This window comes from Ceratosolen solmsi, unplaced genomic scaffold, assembly GCF_000503995.2.
Source record: "Ceratosolen solmsi marchali unplaced genomic scaffold, CerSol_1.0 scaffold45, whole genome shotgun sequence".
Taxonomy (NCBI): domain Eukaryota; kingdom Metazoa; phylum Arthropoda; class Insecta; order Hymenoptera; family Agaonidae; genus Ceratosolen; species Ceratosolen solmsi.
The window spans coordinates 1,782,395-1,792,920 of record NW_011948436.1 but is presented as its reverse complement, the minus strand read 5'-3'; the positions used below and the strand labels follow the sequence as shown (position 1 = coordinate 1,792,920).

The 10,526-nt window shown below is 34.6% G+C and overlaps 1 protein-coding gene across 1 annotated transcript in view; it reads left to right on the top strand.

The window, feature by feature from the left end:
- Nucleotides 1-3,738: 3,738 nt before the first annotated feature.
- The window catches only part of LOC105365150 (transmembrane and TPR repeat-containing protein 1), a 135,654-nt gene continuing 128,866 nt past the window's right edge, over nt 3,739-10,526 (top strand). Inside the window, exon 1 of the mRNA XM_011503244.1 lies at nt 3,739-4,240. Within this exon, the coding sequence (XP_011501546.1) occupies nt 3,879-4,240 (362 nt within the window). The 5' untranslated portion in view covers nt 3,739-3,878. The remainder of the gene's footprint in view (nt 4,241-10,526) is intronic.

Sequence of the window (10,526 nt, the reverse complement as noted above, 5' to 3'; positions counted from 1 at the left end):
ATAAAATACATAATTTAACAAAACTATGATTTATTACCATATTATTTGCAAGTCTATAAATTATGAAACAGAAATTGTATTTATTTAACTATTATACACAATTTATCTCAACATATAACTTATTGAAATCAAATACTTAAAATATAATACACCATTCATTCTTTTTTATTTATTTATTTACTTATTTATTTTATTTTCTTATTTCAAAAAAAAAAAAAAAAAAAAAAAAAAAAGAAAAAAAAAAAACAATAATAAGAACTTTAGTTATAACTAATGTTATACTTACGATCGGACAATGTGCAATATCTCCGTGTACGTGACGAAGGACAAAGGAAGATTAAAATGAACTAAAGAGAACGAAACGCAAAGAGTTTATCTTCTTTACAATTGAATATTCTGCGAACAGCTATCCCAAGTCGCACGAAAATCACGTGGAAACAAAATCGAGCGAACAACACTGCCGTTGAAGCGATTGCCGTGTCGAAATAGAAATGAATAATTTTACGCAGAGGCGATACGTAGCGAATTAACTATGATTTCCTTGGAGAGCAGCGCAAGTATATATTAAAGACTGTGGAGCGGGTGGCGGTAGCTAAGATGCGAAAGAGTCTATCGTGTTACGTGTCAGTGGAGGAGAAATGCATCGTAGCATGAACTGTCCGTCGACGCCTGTTACTTGTAATACTCGCAAATCTCACGCGATGCCAATCGCTCGAGTTTTCACGTACTCAGCCAACTTCTCCCAAGTACACCGTCTCTTCCACTCGAAGCAAGAGTCGTACTGTCAAAGTCATGCGACCAACGGAAATTGCGGACGTGGCTGCTGCAACTACAGCGACAATTGCGTACTTTGAGTAGGACGAACGGACATACGTAGGACATACTAACCGCTCCCGAATCATCTTCTCCCCCTCTCCTTTATATTCTACATGCTTTAAACATTACACTATCAATGCATCCACATACACACACGTATATAGTTATGGATGTATATAAATAGAAATCCGTATATATATATATATATATATATATATATATATACATATTCATATTTATGCCACACACTCGTATATACATATAGTCATCAATTAGCTTTACCCTTTGATGTGACGATGAGTATATTCACGCTGCCGTGCATTATCAGCAGAAATTCATTTGTGCATCCTTCGAACGATTCTAGCTACTGCTTGCATCATCGAAAATAGCACAATTGTAGGACGGTAGACGTGTCATCGATTCTGCAGTATCGTTCGACGTCCAGTATGGAATAAAAAATTGGAAGTGTAACAGTTTTTTACAGTAGCTAAAGCAACGAAGAATAAATTTTTTAAAATATTTTGATAAAACTACGAATGTATATATATACGCGTTTTATTTATAATTAATTGAATTGGATATAGTTAAATCTTCGAATTCTTAATATTATCAAGAGTAATAGATTTTTGTACTATATTCTCATTGTAATATTTTGCGAATTTTAACCGAGAATTATATTAAAATAAATCATTCCGTAAAGCGTTATATCGAGTTGTTATCGCTGAACTCAAATCTATATTTTAAGCCCCACATACGATATATTCGGCCTGCATATTTCATTAAATTAGTAAAAAATTTCTATATGAATTTCTATATGAATTTCTATAGGAGTTTCTAAATGAATAATAAGCATAAATTATTAATATACAGCAGAGTAATGAAACTTCTCCACTATATTAATATTAGATTTTAGTATTTAGGATATATTTTACAAAAGCTTAGTCGTTTATAATTTTTTTATAGGATAATAACTAAGCGATGAGTCGATTTATAAATGCATAAGTAATTTTTATAAGCAAATCCAACTGATTCGCATTTACGTTTTTGTTTTTTTGTTTTTGTTTTTTTTTTTTTTTTTTTTTGTATATATATGTTTAATCAAATTGACTTTAATTTAATTTTTTTGTTTGTTTCGTTTCAATGTATTATTTATTCTTTATTTTATTGTAGAACATTAATTATTATCTTACTAATTATAAATTATAAACTTCAATAATTAAATTAATTATGTATTTTTAACTAAAATTAACCTAGGTAACTTACAGTATTAAGCGGCTGACCTACAAAGATCTATGCTCATTCTACTCCTGTCTACTTTTATCATTTATGTAGAATTATTTTCTTTATTTATACAAATTCGTGTTATTGTTAAGGAAATTCATAAGAAAAATAAAAACTCTTAAATCGAAAAGTTTTCCATTTAATTTTGTTTTTCCGCAAAAATGTCATGTCAAAATAACAAATTTCAAATTCTCGCTTGTTATTTTAAAGATAATTAAAATATGTTTCTTTTCGTTCAATGCTCAATTAATATGATGTAACATAGGGCCATGATTTATGGAATAAGAGTACAATTTTAAAATTTATTGATAATTTCAAAATGTTACTGCATTACCTTAAATCGTAGCCATCGATGTTATCATGAATCATTTAATAATGAATTTTGCAAATAAGCTGATAAAATCAATATTTTTCAAATTCCATGGAAAAAATACACTCCAACATTATAGGCACTATAAACTAAATTAAGATGTACTATATATGCAATAGATAAATTTAAGTTTATCACTCTTCGGTATTATGTAATATACATAATTTTTAAGTTTTAAAGAAATTTGTAATCCTATCGGTGCTAATAATAATGATAATGCAAATTTAAATCAATAATCGTTTTGAATCTTAATACGGCATTTAAGCAATTTGTGAAATGTCTTGACGATATAAATACGGAAAATATCTAAAATTAGATCAATATTCTTAAGTCTCGAGCAACTGAAATGTGTGTAGGTAATAATTATCAATTCAATCAATAAGATCCGTGAAAGTGAATTTTGTAAATTGGTTCATTTCAGAAATATTCCATGCTGCTTTCGTCGCATATAATCGCGTAGAATATGTTGGTATGTCTCTATTTGTTAGGGAATTTGTTGGTAAAAAGTCGCGGAAGACCTAAGTAAGCCCATTCCCGTATTCGCGACATTACTTCTACCCCTGAGAATTCCTCCGGGGCTTTCATTAATGCCTGATATCCTGACTCGGCAAATTGCGGTCGGATCGCGTTATAAGAAGTGACTCGCCGGCAGATTCGCAGAGTAAAGATCAGCCACACGAAGGCCAATATACAGGGGCATAAAACATGCGAGAATAGGCAGGAGTAGTGCGGGGGTTGAGAGAATTATGTGAAAAAGGAAGGGTAGGTGGTGCATCGACGGTGACACGCGGGCGAAACAAGACGAAGAGGAGAGAGTGTGGGAGTCAAGTCGGCTGTGCATGGTGCGACACTGAGGGACGAAAGGGCAGATAGATGGGTGAGAGACGGGTGCGAGTGCGGGAGCAGGCGGCGGAGGAGCGAGGTGGAGGTGAGTCGGCGAAGAGGGAGTCGGAGAGCGGTAGGTACTCGCTTATGCGCGGGCGCGGCGGCTTTGCGGGTCAGAGTGCGCCGCGTATATAACCGGGCGGATGCCTTCGCACTTTAGTCTCGCGCACATTCCCGACGACGCGTCTACCGTTCGACGCCGTGCTCCAGGTGCACCGCACGTTTCAATGTCAGCGCGTTTCAATAGCGCGCGGGCCTTTGTCGCATTAAAGAGGCGCGTCGGCTAATCGATCGGTAACCGCGCGCGCGTGTAAATTCTCCTGCTTATGTTGGGCGCAGATTAAGTCGTCGCGCGTCGCGTGCGCCTCGCGGTATCGCGCGCCAACTCCTATACGCGCGCAGTGAACCAGCCGCGCTATCCGAAGATAACGGCGAGGAATGTAGGTCGCGCTTCCCGTGCCGAGTGATGTGCCGGGGAGGGATGCGGGCCCGGGGCCATGGGCTCACGAGTTAGCCGGTCCCGAGGATGAGGCGGCGCAACAACAACAACAACAATAACAACAACGGCGGCCACTATCCGGGTTGCTGCTGCTGCTGCTCTCAGCGGCGCAAGCCCGGCTCGCGCGAGCGCAGCTCGAGCCATCCTGGGCTCCGCGAGCCGCCCACCTGGTGCGTCTACCTGGCCGTGGCCCTCGTCGCCCTCGGGGCCTACCTCAACGCCCTGGGGGGCGACTTTGTCCATGATGACATACCGGCCATCGTCAGGAATAAGGACGTTCTAGCCCAGACGAGCCTCCTCGGTCTCTTCGGAAACGACTTTTGGGGCACGCCGATGCACGACCCTGGGAGCCACAAGAGCTACCGGCCCCTCACCACTCTCACCTTCCGGTCAGTCAATGCCCTCCGTCCCTCTTATACACTCGTTGTCCATTATGCACGGGGAGTTGCCTAATCTAGCCCAATGAAAATTACTCCTCTCACCTCAGCGAGCGATTATTGCTTTATTACGGTTTAACGACTTGTATGTCTTGTGCCAGCCAGACCAGGTTTTCAGACGGATCCACCGTCTCGCGGACTCTTCAGTCGACATGATGGATTAAACGCTTAATCGAAGGCGCTTAATCGATTTGGAGGAGGTGGTGGTGGAGAACCGATGCGCGACATAAAATGCTTAACGAGCGACCGTTACGAGGCCGCGTGCACTTCTCATGTAATGGGAGCGCGCCGGTTCTCCTTCAATTTGATGCATCGATGGTAGTTTGCCATTAGCTTGCGTATTAGCCGCCCATTGGACTCATCCATTAAATGGCTGGACGACCATTCATCGCTCATTCGCGATGGTTAATACTCGCTCAAGACTTTCCGACAATATCCAATAGGCCAAATTGTCCTGGCACTGAGTCTCTTTCTTGCCCGTGCTTATTACGCGCTAAATTCCTAACTCGATCATTGCCAATTTACGAACGATATACGCTCGGATCTCTGATAAATAGACGTAATTACAAACGGCGCTTACGTGCCTGATATTAATATACATTGCCCTCGGCTACGTACATGTTGTTTACATGCTTCACACTACTACTGGTTCAACCTCCGAACGCCTTCTTCCAAATTTATCCAAGTACATATTCACTAATATTGTCACATGTCTGCACTCTGTACTCGATAATCTGCGTACGTATTCATTCGTATCATTAGCGACGGCTTTTAATTTCCCATTTTTTTAATTGAAATATTTAAGAAGGGCTTTATTTAATTAAAATAACATGTCACTAGTGCTCGTTGTTCGCTTAAAAATTGAAATATCTTCTAGAGAGCTAGAAATTCAATAATAACAAAACTACAATTGCAAATTTCCCAGTACTAGCTAACAAACATTTGATATCATTCTATCAAATTACAATTCAAAATATCGTAAATCATAGTATTTAGATAATCCATACTAGGAGATATGTATATACATGTATTTACAAAGTTCGTTTAGTCGATTGTTTGAAATCATTTATTGAAATGTAATTTGATTTAGATTAATATACGTATCGTTTAACCTACATTTTTGTAACGTAGCATGGAAAAAATTAACAATGTTTAGTAGAATATTCGATTGTAGGAGACAATCATGTTTTAGGCAAAATGTTTATCACGTATGACAACATTTAAAAAAATTTTTATATACGATTAAACGAGTTAATTCTATATTACTTACAACATATAATCTATACATTTCTAAAATAATATGATTCATTGCATATATGTTGAAAGAATATTTACATATTAGAAATATCGATACAAGAATTGCATTAATATTAATTTTGGAATTATTTGAATGATAGAAACATCGACCAGAAAATGAAGATACATATAAAGAAGAATTTTATGTTGAAAGAAAAATGAAATATATATATAACTGTGTTTTAATATACAAAGACTTTTTCTTTTAACTAAAATCATGTTCGTAATTTTACCCATCAATACTAACAGTATCGCTGGAAATTAATTTATAAATTTTCCTGATAAATTAAATTTATAACGCTATATTGTCATGAAAAACAAAATCTTATTTTACGATTATCAATTTTCCAAATGTGTTAATAAAATGTTTATATACTTTTTCTTCTTATTCGTATTATTATTATTATTATTATTATTATTATTATTATTATTATTGTTATTATTATTATGATTAATAATCACACGTCCACTTAGATTAAGAGTTTTGTATGTTGTATTATATTAATTTTCAATATGTGTAATAATAATAATTATTATTTATGTCCGTTGATGTTCTTTTAACTTCAGCAGTAAACACATATTCCTTGATAAAAAAAAAAAAACTAATGTAATAAATCAAAGTATGTCCTATGCATTGACAAACATTCGTGTATATAAATAATAGAAAATTTAGAAAGTTTGACGTGATTTATAATTTTGAATAAAGTAATAAAGTATTTAGTATTGTATATAAAAATTTTAATATCTAATATAAATCTTTCTTAAATATAGTAAAAAATAAACAAATATAACATAACAATGACAAACTTGTTTAAAAAAAAAATAAATAAATTTGTTTATTATACTCTTTGTTTTACACTAAACGCATTTTTCAAAATTTAAGAAATTACTCAACAAATGTTTTAAAATATAATTACACTTTTTATATATCTTTCGTTACAAATAAGTGAGATAATGGAATATACATAATGTTAACATATTTTTAATTATTAAACTCCTATATTATAGACATTATTGGGTAAATGATTAACTTTATCACTCACGCAGCGTGGGAATATGAAAGTAAATAATATACAATAATTATGTCTACAATTATATTATTTTAAGGATTAAATTAAGATATTTATTAGATTTATGTTCAAAAATATGAAATTTAAATTAAAATGTTTAAATTTAACTGCTTCGCCATTAATCATAGCTTTAAAATAATAAATTTCACTAAAATAATTACAATTCAAAATTTGGTTTAGTCAATACATACGTACATAAATAGTAGTCAATGTTTAAAAATTGTAATGAAACAAAACGTAATCGTTATTGCACAATTCATGTTTATTTTAATTTAAATCCTATTTCTACTTAAATAAAGATTATAATGTTCCATTAAAGTTCAAAAATGTTTCTAAAATTGAAATTACTTCTTTGCAATCAATTACTAATCAATGTGTTACATAAAATCGGCATATTTTAGTAATTTTCCAAATAATATAGTAATTTACATATAGTAATTTTTACATGCTTACATCGTTGTATGGTTAAATGTAAGCCCATTATCATCAGCGGATTTTTAAATAATAATGCACGTTCATTAATTTTAAGGCTTCAAAGTATGCTTTTAAACTTTTCCAGTATAATGTTTTTGCCATTAATTTTCCCTCTTAAAAGCCAAATACAAATAGTGATCATAAAACAAAGTTGATAGATGTTACAGTGACAGTGTTAAAGAATCTTTCTTTAATTTTGTAGCGATGACTTTTTACTTATATCCCATGAAATACACTAATACCATCTCTGGAGTTTTATAACTCCATAAAATCTTCCGAAGTCACGATTGATAAATACAGTTTCTTACATATCTAAGTGTAGAAAATGAGGTTCATAATTTCATTGGCCTCGGTAACTTTTTCTCAAGTTCTTTTGAAACTCTCAAGTCAAAGAAAAATACCGCTATATCATTCCTATAAATACAGAAAACCTTTCTTTTTGATACAAAGAGGAGCCTTGTAATGTACCTGAATTATACATTAGCATCGAGCATACATATGTTAGCGAAACCGACAAAACCAGTGGATAGTCGAAGGTGCCCAATGCCTCCGAGATAAGACGATCTCATCTGTTTTTGTAATATTATTCCACGTTCGGTCATTTTAACATTTTTCCATTCTCCTCTCAGCTGCGCGCATCTAATTTTGCTTCTCTTCTCATCTTTCATATCTCTAGTTATTCGTCCATTTCATGCTTTTCTTCCTAGGTATCGGCGATTTACTGGCGGTCGTCAAGGCAAACCCCTTCTTGACGTCATCTCGTTATCGACAAAAGCAGCCAATGTAAACAGCGAGGTAACGAGCCTACAACCTCTGTCGTATATCGAGTATTCATCCTCTTCCCTTGGGCTATTGGAGCCTCTGATCCTCGGAAACTATCGTTGATCGGCTGCTCCTCTAATTCGATACTTCCTATAATATGTATTACACTATTTTTTAAATCTATCTCCCATCTCAGGTATACAGTAATGTAATAACTAATACAATGAATTATTAATATTTATATTGTCGATGGCTACCAATGACAGAAAATCGAATAAATGATGACGATGATGATGACGATAATGATAATAATAATAATAATAATAACAACATTCAAGACACACATTCATTCGATTAATTATAATCAAATAGCAATAAAAAATATAAAAGAGTTACCATGGAGCGATGGGTGTATGTTGTTAAGAAAAAAATTAAACAAAAGAGATTTGCAGTCATCGTCTTATGAAGAATGGCACAACATTTCGTTATCATTTAGCGAACAACTGTCACATTGTTCGGATATTCCGAGCGAAAAGCAAGTCTTAAGCGAGTTAGAGGTCGCGTACTTCATCAGCTGGTGTCAGTAAGTAACTTTCAGAGTCACGTCAAAGTACGTCTGCGGGGAAATTGCTGCCACCCCTTTTGTGAGAGCCCCCCCCCCCCCCCCCCCATTCCCCCCCCACACCCGCCATCCCCCCCCACGCCTCGAGCGCAAATACAAGCCACAAGAGCATATCGAGGCACAGGCGCCACTTAACGTCCGGGATTTCGTCGCAAGCGCAAGCTCGCCCGGTAGCTCGTCCTCGTAACTATCATTAATACTCGTTTGAACTTTTCACCCCTCCGACAAGCAACCTATGCACAATTAACTTGCGAATCCGTCGTCGCTCTTGAATTAAACATCGCGATGATGTAATAGGGAGCGAAGCCGAGAGTCGACATTGTCACGTCGCGATACACACGATCCGTTGCCCCGGCAACTCTCCTTAATAGCGATACATGTGGGAGTCCCGCCGGACTCGGTAACTTTGCGCGAGTCCTTTTTGTGAGCGACAGAAGCGAGTTCGTTGGCACGTAAGTGTGTTGCGCGCCCTGCCGATTAATGCACTTTTGCCAGGACCTTCATCCTCTCCTCTAGCCGAGCATTGTATAATTGTTGAGGCGAGTCCCGTCCTTGATCAATGATTTGATCTTGGAAGTTTTTCGTTATTTCGTGAAGCGCGTGAAAGGTTTAAATTGTGTAAAAGGAACGGTCGTAAAGGTAAATGCAGTTGATCAACGGTTGAAGGTATTAGTGCCTCTAGACATTACGACGCTCAATTTCAAGAAAGCTCTATGAATTTCCTTAGTTAAAGCCGCGATCGATCCAGACATTTATTCGTCTTTTAATCTAGAATGGGAACATTACTTAACCTCATTGGTCGCTTTGGCGCTTATGTTGCGATTCCGTCGACAATTAACTATAGTTGTTGTCTTGGTTCTCAATAGCTCGAGATTATTGTAATTTCATTCATAAATCACGCATTGTGCACATATAAATATTATAGCTCAATCTCTAAATAAGGTTCAAAGCATATCATAATTTTGACAATTGTCTTATGCTCTAGGGAATAAAAATCAGAAGATGAAAACAGTTATATCAATTTATACAAAGCGAGGTTTATTAATTCAAGAACATTGATTAGAAGAAGTATTTAATATTCCTCTTCTCATTCATCGATATTAGCCATAATTGTTTTATAGACTCTAAGTGCAATATCTTTGAAAAACATTTTAAAAGAAATTAACTTCTCATTTCGTTCCTGACTTCATGGAAAATTCAACACCATTGATCGCTTTGTAAAGCAAATATTCTTTATAAGAGCAATGATATATTTGAGAATATTTTAATTAAAATTTAAAATTAATTTATCTCATTGGAAGGTAAATGTAACTGTTAGGCAGCTCCTTTTCTCTCATTATATATATATATAAAGCTTTTACATTATTAGTTGAGAGTAATAATCTGGTAATTCAGTGTGAATGTTAAGTTCATTATTACCACTTAAAAATATGCAATCAGTTTTATGGAAACATTCTATAAATTATATCGATATAAAGATTAGCCAGTTATTAAATAAAAATTTGAAAAGAAAAATTCTTAATTTAACTCAAATTTTGCTCACGAGTTAACGTAATTTTTAATTAACGTCTCTTTTTAAATTAACGACAAATTATTTCTATTTCCTTATTATATAACTCGCGAAATACATGATATATTTAAAGAAAATATACATCTTTTGAAACAATCCGTTCAAGCATTGTTCGTTTCTTTTAAAGTCTTTTAAAATATTATATATATTTATACATAAACTGATTTATTTGTTTGATGAGAATATATAGATGAATAAATATTTCAAGAGTTAAATAGCGAATAAGAGATGCAAATATTATGATATCCCAGTCAGTTAGAGATTATCACAAGATTCAATTAATAGATCACTAGGTGTATTGCAAAGGACGTCTTACAATCTTCGATTACAATAATTAAAGAGCGAATGGTATTTTAAAAATCCACATCTAGTGAAATCACGTGAGTTTCGATTAGTCAAAAATTATCCTCGAATGTGTAAAAAAATGTTCGAATTACAATTAGG